General features: G+C 34.6%; 1 protein-coding gene across 1 annotated transcript in view; it reads left to right on the top strand.

Annotated features, from left to right (window-relative positions):
• The window catches only part of LOC132016634 (protein FRA10AC1), a 34,123-nt gene extending 16,393 nt beyond the window's left edge, over window positions 1–17,730 (top strand). Inside the window, exons 11-15 of the mRNA XM_059398153.1 lie at window positions 818–860; window positions 4,733–4,851; window positions 9,702–9,740; window positions 15,186–15,264; window positions 17,561–17,730. Of these exons, the coding sequence (XP_059254136.1) occupies window positions 818–860; window positions 4,733–4,851; window positions 9,702–9,740; window positions 15,186–15,264; window positions 17,561–17,603 (323 nt within the window). The 3' untranslated portion in view covers window positions 17,604–17,730. The remainder of the gene's footprint in view (window positions 1–817; window positions 861–4,732; window positions 4,852–9,701; window positions 9,741–15,185; window positions 15,265–17,560) is intronic.

The raw sequence follows: 17,730 nt of genomic DNA, 5'->3' as shown, positions 1-17,730 counted from the left end.
AGCCATATTGTTGTGGTGTGGACAATAATTAGACTCTTCGTGTCAATAAAGAACAAGTTCTAAGATGGTGTAATTGTTCTTGATGTCAGTCTTAAAAGCTTAGTAAGGTTTATAATCCAGAGTACAGCAGCTTCTCTTGATAAGAATGTATTAGAATCTGTTGTTCCTTCTTTCCCCCCCTCCACCATGAATTAAGCTAGTCTTATGTGTCAGCTTCTTCAGGCCATCACGTTAGCAACCTTCTCTAGGTCCTACATAAATGTGCTTCAGAGTTTTCTGCCTACTCCCTATAGGAGTCAAGAATTTCCTCATGTGCTTCTACTTAATGCACACCAATGTAGAGGGTTCCTCCTGGAAGTGTTCATGATAGAAAAGTCAACTGCTGTGAACTGAGATTAAGGCAAAAGAAGAGGTCATAATCATGGAACCTTTTGAAAGGTTTTTTTCTATTTGAAAACTCTGAAAGCACTTCAGAAGAAGTAACTATAGCCACACTGTTGTTATTAGATATCTTTTATGTGAGACACATATTAATCCTATATATGAAACAGAGTTTGCTTTTAGAATAAATTGACAGCACTTTTTTCTAAAGTAATACTAGAATATTTTCAATTCTTCAAGCATTCTGTTACCCTTTTTATTGTGCATATGTATTTTTCAAGGTGGAGAGAACCAGATTGCTTTTTTGGATTGTTTTTTCAGATAATCTGTAAAAGGGATATATGGAATAATGAGAATGTATGATATTAAGGGTAGAGTATCAGTATAGTTAATTCAAATTCAACCTTTCAGTGGTGTTACTTTTTTTTTTTTTTAGGATTATGTCAAGAATGTTCCTTTAAATTAAATTTTCATCACAGGTAATATTATCCTGTAAAATGCTGTTGTAATGTTTAGTAGTCTTGGACATAGTCACTTACCTGCACTGAATGTCTAAATGTGGCCTTATGAGGTTGATGGTTTAATTTATTGATTGTATGGGATATCTGGCATTACTGTGATACACCAAACACATATACCAGGGAACTGGAAATTTTCTATGCCTTTCTCTAGCCAGCCAGTTTTAAACATGAAGACCTGTGCATGGTGGTAGATAGATGCTAGAATTTTTAGTCTGGAGTCAACGTTCAGAAGCCATAATATTGTATTGAAAAGCAGATCTGTATTGAAAAGCAGATCTTCATAAAGTGTTTCTTAATATCTCATTAATTTTTTTCTTTAAATTCTCTAAATTTAAATGCTGTTAATTAACATATAATATATTATTTGTTTCAGGGTATAGTTCTGTGATTCATCAGTCTTATAATAATACCCAGTGCTAATTACAACACATACTCTCCCCAGTGTCCATCACTCAGTTAACCCCATGCGCCTCCTCTACAGCAACCCTTAGTTTGTTTCCCAAGACTGAGAGTCTCTTACGGTTTGTCTCCCTCTTGGCTTTCATCTTGTTTCATTTTTTCCTCTCTTAACCCTATGCTCCTCTGCCTTGTTTCTTAAATTCCACATATGAGTGAGATAATATGATAATTTTCCCTGATTGACTTATTTCACTTAGCATAATATCCTCTAGTTCCATCCATGTCATTGCAAATGGCAAGATTTCATTTTTTGATGGCTGTGTAATATTCCATTATAGATATATCTTTATCCATTCATCTGTCGATGGACATCTGGGCTCTTCCCATAGTTTCACTATTGTGGACATTGCTGCTGTAAATACTGGGGTAGAGGTGGCCCTTCAGATCATTACATTTGTATCTTTAGGGTAAATACCCAGTAGTGCCTTTGGTGGGTCATAGGGTAGCTCTATCTTCAACTTTTTGAGGAACCTCCATACTGTTTTCCAGAGTGGCTGCATCAGCTTGCATTCCCACCAACAGTGTAGGAGGGTTCCCCTTTCTCCGTATCCTCACCAACATCTGTTGTTTAATGACTTGTTAATTTTACCCATTCTGTCTGATGTGAGGTGGTGTCTCATTGTGCTTTTGATTTGTATTTCCCTGATTCCAGGTGATGTTGAGCACTTTTTCATGTGTCTCTTTGCCATTTGGATGTCTTCTTTACAGAAATGTCTGTTCATGTCTTCTGTCCATGTCTTGATTGGATTATTTGTTCTTTGGGTGTTGAGTTTGAGAAGTTCTTTATGGATTTTGAATACTAGCCCTTTATCTGATATATCATTTGCAAGTATCTTCTCCCATTCTGTCAGGTGTTGTTTGGTTTTGTTGACTCTTTCCTTTGCTGTGCAAAAGCATTTTATCTTGATGAAGTCCCAGTAGTTCATTTTTGCTTTTGTTTCCCTTGCCTTTGGAAACGTGTCTAGCAAGAAGTTGCTGTGGCTGAGGTCAAAGAGGTTGCTGGCTGTGTTCTCATCAAGGATTTTGGCCACATTTAGGTCTTTCATGTATTTTGAGTCTATTTTTGTGTATGGTATAAGGAAGTGGTCCAGTTTCATTCTTCTCCATGTGGTTCCTATTTTCCTAACACCATTTGTTGAAGAGACTGTCTTTTTTTCCCACTGGATATTCTTTCCTGCTTTTTTGAAGATTAGTTGACCATAGATAGAATTGAGGGTCTATTTTTGGGCTCTCCATTCTGTACCTTTGATCTATGTGTCTGTTTTTGTGCCATTACCATACTGTCCTGATGATCATAGCTTTTAATAGAGCTTAAAGTCTGGAGTTGTGATGACACCAGCTTTGGTTTTCTTTTTCAACATTCCTTTGGCTCTTTGGGGTCTTTTCTGGATCCATATAAATTTTAGGATTATTTGTTCCAGTTCTGTGAAAAAAGTTGATGGTATTTTGATAGAGATTGCATTGAATGTGTATATTGCTCTAGGTAGCATAGACATTTTCACAATATTTGTTCTTCTAGTCCATGAGCATGGAACACTTTTCCATTTTTTTGTCCCTTCCTTAATTTCTTTCATGAGTATGTTATAGTTTTCCAAGTACAGATTCTTTGCCTCTTTGACTAGATTTATTCCTAAGTATCTCATGGGGTTGGGTGCAATTATAAATGGGATTGACTCCTTAATTTCTCTTTCCTCTTTCTTGCTGTTGATATATAGAAATTCAACTAATTTCTGTGCATTGATTTTATGTCCTGCCACTTTACTGAATTCCTGTATGAGTTCTAGCAATTTTGGGGTGGAATCTTTTGGGTTTTCCATACAGAGTATCACTTATATCTCATTTAAACCAGTGTTTTCTTTGGAGTTTGTCATTCTTTAAAGTATTATATACCTTTATTCTCATTTCAGATGTTAAAATCCGGCCTCTGTCAAGTGCTAGGACGTGTCTTTCATGTTGGGTGGGGGAGGAATATCAGTGTTCTGCAATATGCAATATATATAAATAAGATCATGGGCTTTGAAACAAGACCCTATTTATTCCTTTCAGCTTCTCCACTCACTAGTTGTCTTCTTTGGGCAAGGTACTTAACCTCTGTGAGTCTCAATTTTATCACCTCTAAAAATGAGGATGTTGAGGTTATCATGGGGATTAATGAAAGTGCATGTAAAGTGCTTGATGTAGTGCCTGGCATATGGGAAGTTAAGCATAATGGGGTCTCTGGCACTGAAGATGTTCAGACAAAATCTGTGACCTGGTGTTGTTGTGATGGTCTGGTTTCAAGGCCTGAATAACAGTTGAAAGTCTAACAGTGAGGTTCTGCAACTTTATAAAATGTATTTGTCAGTATATTAATTTTAAAATCAGCTATGTTATAAATGTGCTTTATCTAGTATTTTAGTTATTAAAAATAAATATTAAGTAATGAAAAATTTTTTAATTCTTAAAATTAGCAGAATTTTAAAGATTACTTGAATAGCCTAACTTTCATTTCCCGTCTCCATCAGTGATCCTGAAAGGTACCAGAGAGTTTTTTTTTACCTTGACTTTCGAGCTCTACTTCAAAATTGAATTGATTCTTATGAGAGGCAGAAAGTGGTTACTGCCTTAAATAGTCTTAAAACATTTGTTGTAAGTACCTTAAGTTAGAAGGTCTGATGAGGAAGTTTCTTGAAACTCAGGCTCTTTGTTTTCTCTTCATTCTCCTTCATGGTCCTAGTTTCAGCATTATCGCCTTTTCCTATCTAGTATTTCCTTTCTTAACCAGTTAAAATCAATTGTTTGCCAACCATGGTACTGGCAGTCTTATAAACCTAGCCTGAAAGAGATAAAGCTACAGCAGTAAAAGGACAAATGGTCTAAAGTAGACATTTAAGTAAGCCCCCCTATCCCCATTCCTTCATGCCTTTACTGTATCTTTTTATTCTTAACAGAAGAATTTTCTACTTAGTGGTGGTTTAGAGCTGTTACAGCGTTTCTTCGTATTTTCAAAGTATGTTTTCTTTTTCAAAGTATAGGTATCTGAATTTATATGGGGAGAAATGATGTTTGTTTTTGTAATTTTAAAAAAGTGGCTAAATGGTAGAAAATAAAAAGGAGGAAATGAGTAAAACTGTGATTTATATTTACTAAGATTTGTGTATGGAACTTATGAAAAATGATTTCTCTCAGTTTTAGGCTTCATTATCTTGCAGAATTGTCTTTAATTAATATACTAACCCAAGATATTTACAGACTTATTTAAGGCTTCCTTATGTTAATTACATTGTAAATATAAGTTACTTTAACTGATTTGACTTTTGCTCACTGGTTCTTATTTTTCATAAAGGTCAATTGAAAAAGTTAACTTTAATTTTATATTGTTTAACATAAAGGAGAAAAGAAGTTAAGTCAAAAAAAAGAAAGGATAAAACCAAAAAAGATTGTGAAGAGTCATCGCGTAAAAAATCCAGATTATCTTCTGCAGAAGAGACCTCTAAGAAAAAGGAAAAAGGTACAAGGGAATTAAAATACATCTATTCACATTTTTTAACATGCATTGTAATCTGCTATATGTGTCAAATGTAGAATTTAATTGGTGAGTACATTTAGATTTCTATTTTATTCTAGTTGAAAGGGAGACGCCTGGGTGGCTCAGTTGGTTAAGCATACAACTTTCGATTTTGGCTCAGGTCATGGTCTTGGGGTTGTGAGATTGAGCCCCAAGCCAGGCTCTGTGCTGGGCATGGAGCCTGCTTAAGATTTTCTCTCTCCATCTCCCTCTGCCCCCCACCTCCTGCTTGCTTTTTTTCTCTCTCTCTGTCTCTCAAATAAATAACTAAATAAACCTTATAGGAGTTGAAACTGGTTGGGGAATTTATAAGATTTTTTTTTAAGAGAAGGGGGCAGGGGCAGAGGAAGGGAGATAGAGAATCTTGAGCAGGCTCTGGAGCCCAGCACAGAGCCTGACTCTGGGCTTGATCTCAGGATCCCAGAATCCTGACCTGAGCCAAAATCAAGAGTTGGATGTTTAAAAGACTGAGTCACCCAGGTGCCCCCTGATTGGGGAATTTAGATACGAATTTATAGCAACTCAGGAGTTTCAAGAACAATATTGATTTTAATGCATTTTGGGCAGATGGTAATAATATTGCAAATAACACTCATTACCTTCTTCAGTTTTACATCCCTCATATAAATAGGGGGATGTGAATATCTGGCTTCTGTACTGTTTGAGCTTATTGTGGAGAACCAAATAGGAATGTGAGAAGCATTTTGAACACTGTTAAACAGTACATAATCTATAAGTCAATTTAAACTTATAACAGTGGGATTTCATTACCGTGGCCTATGTGATTTTCTCACTAGCTTATGAGCTTCTTGAAATCATGGAGCTTGGTATATATATATGTCCTCAGAACCCATTGTGGTCCTGTACACATACACTTAGTAAATAATTGTTAAATTCAAATCCATCAGTCAGTTACTTACTTCTTCCTCAGTAGGGCTGAAACTCTAAGCTGTATTCTCTTCATGTGTAAAATGGGTTAAGCTAATATTTCCTAGCTCATAGGATTGTTCAGAAGGTGAAAGGAGATAATAGATATAAACTATGCTTGGCGCATAGTTAGCTATTATGAAGGTTATTGCTAGTTTCTTTTTCAGTCCGTAATAGAGTCACATTGGCTGTAACTTCGAGTGAATTGAATTTAATTTAATTTATGTCGATAATGATAGATTACATTAGAGTCAGCCACATGTTAACACAGTACTTAGACAGGAGAGGGCTCCCTTGCTCCAGCTGTGAAGATTATTAGCTAGGTTTCATTCTTACCATACACTTTTTTCTGGCGAATCAGAATATATTCAAGCATATAGTATCAACAAGTTTTCAACTTGGTGAAACTGATAGATAAAATAAAAATTATTGTTTATTTTATAATAAAATAAATATATTTTATATAAATAAAATATTATTCTTGTTTATAATGGTATTTGAGAAATGATATTTGAAGTAGAATACTTTATTGTGTCTAAATCATTCCCAACCCCAAAATAAATGTTAATTAATAAATGTGAAAATTCCATTTGAGTTTGAAAAATTTTTGTTTTAAAAATGTTTGATGTATCATACTTGAGAGTTTTGTTGTATTCATTATTATATTATGTAATATTGTATAAGTCATAGTATGGTACCATAGTAATCACTATATATTCCAAATTAAAGAATAATTCCTACCTTATAAAGGCGTGTTTAGCACCTTCAAAGCAGACAGGTAGCTGGATATTCAGGATCTGGTATGGGGTTGGAACCCTCAGATTATGCTTACATACGCATGTGATCTTCCTTATAGATGTTTTCCCTGTGAACACTATAGTAGATGACACCTCTGTCAAGCTAAGAACTAATCAGATATCTGGAAATTATCCTTGATATCTTCTTATTTCTCATTATTTATGTTTAATTTGTCACCAAATCATGTCAGTTTTACCCTCTGAGTGTATATTTCTTGAGTGCTCTCCACCCTCATTCAAACCACCATGTTTTCTCATGTTTTTCATGTTTTCTAGACTACTGCTCTGTTCTCCTTACTAGTTCTGCCATTGTCTTGTTATTGTACCTACCCTCCCCTTAATGCATTTTCAATAAAGGAGTGATTGCCCGTTGTTCTTAGGATATTACTGAAATCTGCACAAAGCCCAGGTGCTCTATACGATCCTTCATACAACACTTGTTTCTGACCACGCTCCACTTCACTTTCATACTCCATGCTCACAGCCTTTCAGTTTCTAGAAAATGTCAAACTTCTTCCCATTTAGGTACTATGTAGATGCTACTTCCTCTCTTTCTAACCTCCTCCCCCCACTGCCAGTTCCCATCGTAACTCATCCTCCAGGTCTAAGTTCAAATATTTCTGATCCTTTCTTGATTCCATCCCTGACCATGAATTTAAATTAGTAATTCTGATTTAGTATTCCCAGCACCCCACTAGCACATGTAAGGTAAAAGCACTAAAGAAGGAAGAAATGAAAGACTTTGAAGATTGTTTCAGGACTTCAGGAATAGAGACAAAGCAGAGTGGAATGGAGATAACTGTTTCTCATTTATTCTTTATTTAGAGTACCTTTAATAGCAGAGAGTACAGGATAAAGTTCTTTTTTTCAGCTTCTATGGCGTAAAGCATAAGTGGTGTAAAGCAGAAAATGACAACATTTTAGCAAACTTAGGAAAACTATGTGGAGCTCTGTAATATATTTGTATCTGGGATCATCTGTAACTAGATTTTGATGTGATTCTTTATAGCCAGGCCACCTTAATTTGTCCCAAACTTGAATAATAATTATTAATAAATACTTAATATTTTATCTGCATTTGAACTGTTGACAGAACTTCCTAAAACAATCTACTTTCTTGATTTCCTTCCTATTTCTCTGGCCTTTCCTCTGCTCTTGGTTATAGGTATTCCTCAATCTTAACCTTAAATGTTGGAATTGCCCAAGGCTCTTATTGAACTTCCCTTCATTCTCTCTCTTCTCCCTATATGATCCCACCTACTCCTATGGTGTCACTTTACAAACAAAAAGTAAGTGGGTGGATGGATGAATAATTGGATAGCTAAATGGCCGAAGGAATGGATAGAGAGAAAATGTAAGAAAGACCAACAGCTTGACTTTGAGGACCAGCTTTGGCAGGTCTGAGCAGAACAAGGTACTTTGGTAGAGCGTCCTGGCAGAAAGTTGAAGATCTTATCCCTCCCACCACTACCACAGCATCCCCAAGCTCAATTCCTTGGGAAGGCCTTTCCTGACACCCTTCATCCAATTCCTCCAGGCAAAGTTAGGTCCTTATTACATATTCCAGTAGCACCCTGCACTTCTCCTTTAGAGATACATATCAATCATCCTTGGAAAAGTTTGTTTATTTTCTATTAAGGAAGGGACTGTATGATTTAATTAATTCTTTATCTCCAGTTTCTAAGCACCATGCTTTCTCCATATAGTAGGCATTCGATAGATGTTTAGATGAGTGAGTGAATCAGTGAAACAGTGGTTTCTCAACATTGAAAGGAACATCAGAGACCTATCCTAGGATCATGACTAAAAAGATATTCTGTGACTTTGCTTTTCAAAGTATAGTCTGCTGGCATTCTCATCACTTGGGAATATGTTGGAAATATACAATCTCAGACCCTTCCCCAATTGCACTTTGTAAGTCAGGATGATTCATATGCATCATAAAGTTTGAGATGTACTGCTCTGTATTAGGTACTTGTCTGCTTTTGCTTCAACACCTCCAGGGAAGAGGAACTTACTACCATCCAAAATATTCTTTACTTTTCATTTAGCTGTAATTGCTAGCAGGTGTCTTAAACTAATTTAGCCCCAATCTACAATTTCTTCCCTTTGGTTCCAGTTATGTCCTTAGGCCTCCAAAGTAAGCCTAACCCGTTTTTTACCTGTAGACATTTGTGACGGGTATCGTGTTCCTCAGATGACAGGAAAGAATTTGTCACATCGTAGCTATATTTTTATTTGCTTTCTGATGGTAGGAAATCAGAGGGAAGGCCAGAAACAAAACAAAAAAGAAATTATAATTCAAAGCTGCAGTCCAGGCCTTGGCTACCTGTGGAGTCTTGACCCTGTGGTCCTGACACCCACTTCACTGGGCCTGAAAGGGGCCATGTAGGTAACAGCTTTGGTTTATGAGACCTCCTATCCAAGGAGAGGAAGTGTTACTCTCCATCTGTTAGCTGTAATTTTTTTTTTCAATTTATCAGTCTTTGAAATTCTTTCCCTTGTAGTCTTATTACGGGAGACCTTGTAGAGTGATGATTTTTAAAAAAATTACATTAGTAGATTTTCAGTACTTTTTTCTTTCTGTTTCTCTGGATAACTTGTAGAACTGAAACTTTGTTTTATGAAGTAATATTTTGTGTGAATTTTAGTTATTAAGAATTCTCATCTGTATTTGAAAAAGTATTTTGAAAAATGAGTATTTATTTATAAATTGCTTTCTGATGTTGAAAAGCTATAGATAAAATATGGTTATATTGCAGCTAATCTATAAGGTTTTTTTGAGCAACCTGAGATTTTTTTTCTTTTTTTTTACAGGTGTTCATATTTTTTAAGCTTTGTGCTATGTATTCCAGGCATAAAATAACCTCTGCCTTGAAGAACCTAACATTTTAATTAGAGAGATAAGTCTGAGGAACATGAAAGATTAGAAGACAGTGAGGTGTTTCTCTGTAAGACTGTTAAGTAAACTAGACACTTAGGAAGTCTTAGGAAGAATTCTGGTTACAGCTAGAACTGTTACATGATTGCAAAATGATTTTTAACAAAACAATGCTGTTTTCTTTTCAGGGCATTCATCCTCAAAGAAATCAGAAAATTCTATAAACAGTAAGTATCTAGTATTTCTTTAATAAAAATGCATGGATTAAAGTTATTCACAGTTTGGGTTTCCCATCAATTGTGACTTGCTCTGATATATCATTTTTTGGTTTTGTACCATGTAGAAAAAAACCATGGAAAAAAATAGCAAAAGTGTATGATTTCTTCCCCAATCTTGAACATTTTAAACTTTCTTATTTTAAAATAAAAGAGCATAAAATTTTCTTCTTCAGTAAATACAATGGATACACAGTTTAATTTCACTTTTTAGAATATGAAGGAAGAAAAGCAAAAGTATGAGGTTGGAATGGAAAAAGAATTGGGGAATTGGATTAAGATTTAAGAAATGTTTCTTGTATTGTATATTCAGTAATCTCTTATTTGGTGATTTTGATTGATCAAATGAAATATGTGGTTTATATATGAAAAGTAAGATGTTGGCAACTGGTTACTAGTGGTTAGTTTTTTAATAAGTACTGTGGTTTTCACTGGATTATATCAAGTCAGTTTAGATTTTATTGAATATTTGCCATAGATTTTATTATTTTTTTCCTGCAACATTCCAAAAAACATTCAAATGACTTACAGATACAATAAAATAAGGTTTATAAAAGTAAAATCAGGATAATGGAAAAATAAGAAAGAAGAGCAAAGTAAAGCTTGAAGTAAAATTAACACAGATGTTTACTAAAAAGTCCTGTGTAATTACAAAGGTAGATCACACATTTGTCACTGGTCTTCTAAACAACCAAACCAAGGGAAACCACCAGCAGAAATTTTAATTGTACCCATAAGATCATATGCAGGGTATTCATCTCTTTTCCAGGTGGAGTTCTGAGAGCAGACTCTCCTGTGTGTTCATAAAAGGGACATCTACCTGTGATATAACAAACAGTAGCCTTGCATCTCAATAGTAACACAGTGTCAGATTTCTTAAAGACCTTGCAGTAGGGTTAGGGTTAACAATGAAGTGTGACTCAGGAGCCTGTCTAATTCATTTTACAATATCTGGACTTATTTTATGACATTTCTAGGCTTAGAAATTTGTAGACTTAAAAATTAATTTTTTCCTGATATAAAGTAATATATATTTACTCTGGCAAACTCAAGAAAAAAAAATCAGTAAATACTCCAAATCCCACCATTCAAAGAGAAACATTATTAGCATTTTATTAATTTTTTTTTTTAAGATTTTATTTATTTGACAGAGATCACAAGCAGGCAGAGAGGCAGGCAGAGAGAGAGGAAGCAGAGAGCCTGATGCAGGGCTTTTGATCCCAGGACTCTGGGATCATGACCTGAGCCAAAGGCAGAGGCTTAAACACATTGAGCCAACCAGGTGCCCCAGTTAGCATTTTAATATAATTCTTAAGGAGAATTATTAAGGGGTCAGTAATCAGAAATTTTGCACTATGAAAAAATAGAAAAAGAGAAGTTTAAAAATATTTTTGTTTAAAGATTTAATGGAGAGGGAGTTGTCAGTGGAGGCATTCCTCTAGTTTAGGAAGACAGCATATTCCTTATGAATTATTTTGCTCATACCAGTTTTATTTTCAGCATATTTGAAGTGTCCTAAGCACTGATACTTTGTTTCTTCACTTGTGAATCCTAATTGATCTATAGCTCTTTTTCCTAAATTAAGTAAAGTATAGTGACAGTTTCTAGGATATCGCTGGGCATGAGACCAATAGACTCAGGCTATCTGGGCTGAAGTAGTATATATATAGTATCTTTCATTTGTACCTAAATAATGTTCAGTTACCCTTTTACCACCATTTAACATTGGATTACTAAAACCAAATCTATGAAGAAAAACCCAGTTTCTGTGAGGAAAAAGAATTTTAACTTGGATTTGTTGATTATCTACTCTATCAGCCAAAGTGGCAATGATTTACTTGTATTACCTCATTTAATCTTAATGATGGGCATATAATCCCATTTTGCAGAACAGGAGAACCAAGACCAAGAGAATTTACATAAATTACCAAAGTTCTATTAGTTGGTTAATAGCAGAGCTGGGATGAAACACAGATTTATAACTCCACAATGTCTGTGCCCCTTTACCTATATCATCAATAACTTCAGTGAGTCAAATGTAAGTACACTCTTCAAATCCCAGTTTTGGCAGATACATTGTATAAATCTACATCGAATGATTTGACCTTTCTGCGTCTCAGCTCTATATGTAAAATAGGTATAAAGAGACTTAACTTTGTATTATTGTCAGAGCCAAATGAGACAATATATATGTAAAGCATGTGTCCAACACAAAGTAAGTTCTTGTTAACCTATAGCTATTATTATTGTTACAGAAAGGGGAAAAAAAACAGCCATTAAACAGATTCTGTGTTTTGTTCTCCAGAATTGGTCAGATCAAAAATTAAGTTTAAGTTTGACCTATTTGTTACCATAATAGGAGACTTGCCACTTCTTCAGTAAGCCCAAGTTATTTAGGCATCATATAATATCTAGAAAAACAAGATGACATATCTGCTTTCATTATTCAAATGTATGGGGGAAATTATACACAGTTTATATTTTAGAATTTACATTATAAAAGGAACACTGAAAACTTAAAAGCAGATTAAGAATGGAATAACCAAGGCATTGACAGAACTTGAAATTGTGTCACAGGAAGAAGGTTGAAGGAAATATAGATGTTTTCCTTATAGATGTTCAACCTTCTTCCTGTGACACAATTTCAAGTTCTGTCTGTCAGTGCCTTGGTTATTCCATTCTTAATCTGTTTTTAAGTTTTCAGTGTTCCTTTTATAATGTAAATTCTAAAATGCAGACTGTTTGGAAAAAAGTGAAGGGATAAGAGGGAAGGAGTAAGGAGGTAGACATGGAAACTGTAGATGTTTGTAAGACTGTTTTTGTGTAGGAGACTTATTTTTGAGGACTATTTGGCAGAATGAGAGTCTCTGGATAAAAATTGCCCAGAGACAGATTTTTGCCTTAATTTAAGGAAAAACTTGTCAATTAGAACTATCTGAAGAAAGGAACAAAGGACTGGGCTACTTCATGAAGTAGTGAAGTGTTAAGCCTAGATTGGACAGCCACTTGTCAAGGGAGATGTTGCAGTAAGAGATTCAGTCATTGGATAAGGGCTAGTTCAAAGACCTGCAAGATCGCACAGAGTCAGTGATGTACATTCTGATCCGCAGTTGCTAGTAACTGCTGTGTAGTTTTGACACTGATACCAGAGCACGCATTTGTATTGCTTATTCTTCTCTCTGTGTTTTCCTTAGCAGTGCCTCTCCCATCTCAGGCCTGTCGTGGCAGTTACCATAGGAATGGTTTCTAGTTACTGCTGTTCTCAGGGAACTAGAATGGTATAGATTCACAGTTGAACTTAGAGGTCATGTAGTCCAGTCTTCTAGATATGATTCTCTAACAATATTTGGCTGCTTTTTAAGCATATGATCTTTGAAAGAAGGTTACTTTATAATATTCTAAACTGATTCGACCTTTTAGTAAAACTCACTAGTCTAGTATCAGAAAACTGGTGTAGGAAAGCTGGCATGTGGGAAGTACTCTTGAAAGGGAAGAGAGGGCAGGTGTTTGTAAGGCCTTTTAAAATTAGCTGCCCATTTTCAAAGATCTTGTAAGTTTGTTCTTTGACATCATTAAGAGGGTAACACCATAATGTTAACTATTAGGCCTATTTAGTTTTTTCTGTGGTTTCTTGATCTCATGTTAGTGAGTTTTCATAAAAGTAAGAGTAGAACACTTATTTTCACTTCTCACACATTCAGTTTGAGACACTGGCAGCTTCCATGTTTGTTGTCATTGAGTGGGAATCTGGTTCCCAAGGCTTTATAATTTTATCATCTTTTATTGTCTTTGTATGTAGATCGTTACAAATACAACCCCTGCGGCGCCTTGGTGGCTCACTCGGTTGTGTCGACTCTTGATTTCAGCTCAGGTCATGATCTCAGGGTTGTGAGATCAAACCCCATGTCAGGCTCTGCACTGGGCATGGAGCCTGTTTAAGTTTCTCCCCCTTTTCCTCTGCCCCCCCCCCACATAACCCCCCCCCCTTCCCCCCCCCCCCTGCCATTTTTGTTATAATTTGTGCCAGAATAGACACAGTTGGGACCAAAGTTCAGACATGCATATTGATTGAAGGTTCAAAGTCCAACAGGTAAAAGGTTAAAAGCACTGTGGGCAATCAATGCTGTTTTATTTTTGTGTGTGTTTAACTAAGGGACATTCTGTATTGATAGGCTGAATTTGTTTCACTTCTTTTTGAGACTAACTTATTGCCTTATATTTTTCAGTATTTGATAATTTTTAGCTCACTAATAATAGGGTGATTTTTGAAACATGTTGATTTTTTTATATTTTAAAAATAGAAATTTCTTTATTGTTTTGACTGATTTTTAAAAGCATTACTTGATCATTGTTTAAAATACAAAAAATTTGGAAATGTTTTACATAGAAAGTGAAAGTATCCCAGGCCACAGGTGATGTAATTACTGTTAAGTTTTGTTTGTCCTTACAAACTTACCGTATATATACACAAATGTAATCATAAATGAGATTATACCATGCATACTTCCTGTAATTTTAAAAATTTTGAAACAGCGTGATATTTTTTCATGGTAATATTATAGATATGCTAAGGTTTTTTAACTAACTATATTATATTAATTTAACCAATTTTTGATCCCTAATTGGTAGGGATATAGGTTTTCTTTTGTTGTTGTTGTTGTTGTTATGTAATGAACATCTTTGTACATGTATCTCAGGTGCTTATTTATTCTAAGTAAATAATTAAATTCTTAAAAGCCGCATTGCTGGTCAAAGGATATGTAAATTTTAAACTGATCTATATTGCTAGATTTTCCTCAAGAATGAAGTTCACAGAATTTTTACTCTTAACAAGTATGAATATGTCTATTTCTTTATTGAAACCAGCTTCTTCTAATTAATTTAATCAGCATCAGATTTTTGAAAGCATCTGACAATATTTATTCATAATTTAACTAACTAGTTCTATGTACTAGTTCAGTTCTTGAATTCTTGATCCTAATGTAAATATACTCTACAAAAACCTTAACCTACATGTCTTTTATATGCCAACAGAAAGAAAAAACTAAGTCAAAGGCAATTATATTGCAAGAGATCATTCCTTTATGAGTTAGTACTGGAATTACCACAGTGAAAGTGGAAGTGCCACTTTCAGTGGAAGTTCCACTGAAGTTCCCTCAGTGTAACTTAGGGAACTTTCCCATGAGACTTTCCTTGGTTTTTTTGCTGAGACTCTTTGGTATATCTCAGCTTATTTATTTATTTTTAAGAAGAATTTATTGGTCTGAAAGAGTGAATTACATTCTCAGAGCCATAAAAGTGAAACTAAACTGAAGCTAATTTAATTGCATTGGTGGGTAATTCAAAATATGTTTTAAATATAACACATTTTTAAAAATCTCTTTTTTAAATGAATAGGAAATTCTGATGAAGAAGAAGGTACTTCAGAATTTGAACTTTGGAAGGGCCCCCTACCAGAAACAGATGAAAAATCACAGTGAGTCCTGATATTACTAGATAATGCATACCTTTTACATCAGTAAGGAAGCTACAACCACAGCCATTCTTGATAACAATTAATGAAAAAGCTTTTCATCAAGAATGTCTTTTTAATGCCAAAGACTACCTAGCCTGGTAAGATCAGAGTTTATTCCTAGTCATTGTTTGTGGCCACAAACTGCTAACTCATCCAGCTTCTTCTCAGTGAGTAAATCTTACTTTTCAGCTTTCCTTGCCAAATGACCGTCCCGTCTTTACTTAGGAGCCTTTAGAGAAGGGCTGTTCCCTCGTTCCACAGAAGCCTATTCTTGATACTCTGATGATCATAAATGTGTACAGGGAGACCCTTGAAGCTGTCTGTGTATGGGTAGAAGTTTACTTGCCCACAACCACCTTAGCCTCCCGAAGACAGGATAACTCAGTGTGTACATTGTTATCTGTCTTGAGTTGGAAGAGCCATCTGGATATGGGTCGGAATTTTATCAGCTCTTGTCGTATACTGGGATGTTCAGCACTTGAGCTTTATCTGTAACAAGACGATAAAATAATACCTACTGCAGAGTTTATTGTGAAGAGTTAATGAAAGAAAAATTTGTAAAGCACTTGGTACAATACCTACAAATATAAGTGCTCAATAAATTTTAGTCTAATTTTGTTAGTCTTTAGGCATATTGGCTCATAATGGAAAGATACCTGTTGAATAAATCATAATTCACTAATTTAAGCTACTTATGAAACATCTTGCTAATTATATGTTCTCAGTGTAGTAGAATTCAGGTGTTTTAGAAAGAGGCTTTTTAAACAAGAGCACTTTTTTTCTGTGAACTTAACTTTTTTTCTTCTAGTCAAGTAAAGAATTCCTAAATGTATGGTCAATATAGATTAGATTATAAGAAAACTATTATTATAAAATACTGCTATCCTGGTTAAACTATGGACTAAACTTCTGATGGTATAACTTCCCATGAAGAGCTTTATAGCTGAAATTGACAGATTGGCTCACCTTTTAAGGCAGTAAAGATACTTGAGTAAATCCTAAGAAGACTCTCATCATCCAGAACTTTTTGTGACCTTATAAGTACTTGACAGTGATCAAGTACTGAGCACCTAAGCCTACACAGAGATTCAGTTAATTTCCTATATTTAAATTCTTACTACAGTTTAAAAAATTTTACTGTATATTTCTGGCATGTGAGAGGAAAAGCATGGGAGATATCAAATTACAGATAATTCTTAAATCAATTTTATCTGATTCTGTAGTAATTTTTTAAAAATTTGAACATGGGTATAATGGCTTTATGTATTCACAGTTATTTAAAACCAAATAATGGAGTCCCATTGTGAATCCCTGATCTACAAGAACTTTTTTTGAAGAGACTGGTAGACTGGATTTTACTTTACAGCTTGATTTCCTGTCCCAGAAGGGAGAAAGGCAAATGTGTGTGTGTGTGTGTGTGTGTGTGTGTGTGTGTGTGTGTGTGTGTGTAATCATTTAATCCTCACAGCACCTCTGTGAGGAACTACAATGTTCTCCTTTGTACAAACATGGAGACTGAGCCCAGAGAAGTTAAGTAACCTGCTAATATAAGCTAATAAGTGACAGAGCTAGAACTTAAACATTGTCTGACTTGAAATCCTGTGGTATTTTCCTGTATCACTCTGGTTCCAAGTGCTAATATTTATTTAGTACTTGATAGTTTTCATTTTATTTTACCATATTATAATACAATTTAATATTTCCTTTCAGATTTTGATTCATTGTTTTACACATGATATTTACTGCTACAAATATATATTTACTGTTCCCATAGCAATAAAGACCTACAGCCTAAGGAGATTTTCCCCATTCCTAGGAGTAAGACTTGTATTTTTCCTGAAAATAGTTTTCTTTTTCATTCATTTCTTGGTCAGACTATAATTTGAAATGAGAAAGAACAGAGAATTCTGTCAACCAAAAAAGTAAAGAGAAGTAGTAACATTTCATAACAATTATGAAGCATGACTCTTCACAAAGTAACATTTTACTTTAAAGTAAAATCTTAGGTAATAAATACATATAGGATGTGGGGGCAACATATAAAACATTTCACATTTAATCAATCTGGGTATACTTACGATTATTCCAAAAGCTGAGGATTATTTGATGGCTGAATCATGAAATATATCATATATAGAAAAATCAGCAAATGAGTTAGAATATTTTATTTTCATTAATCACCTATAATGTGTCACCTAGTAATTTTTTTCTGTAATTGTTGATCTTAATCAATACATATACTTTTTCCTTTAAATAGAGAAGAAGAATTTGATGACTATTTCCAAGATTTATTTCTGTGAGATGGAAGAGAGAAGGCCACATTCCTTACTGTGAAAGTACACTTTGAAACTCTTCACAAAAATTTTATCTACAAGTTGCAGCTTGAATGGTTTATCTTCAGAAATAAAAATCCAACTACTCTCAAGA

This window comes from Mustela nigripes, chromosome 4, assembly GCF_022355385.1.
Source record: "Mustela nigripes isolate SB6536 chromosome 4, MUSNIG.SB6536, whole genome shotgun sequence".
Taxonomy (NCBI): domain Eukaryota; kingdom Metazoa; phylum Chordata; class Mammalia; order Carnivora; family Mustelidae; genus Mustela; species Mustela nigripes.
This window is presented reverse-complemented; position numbering and strand designations above follow the sequence as displayed.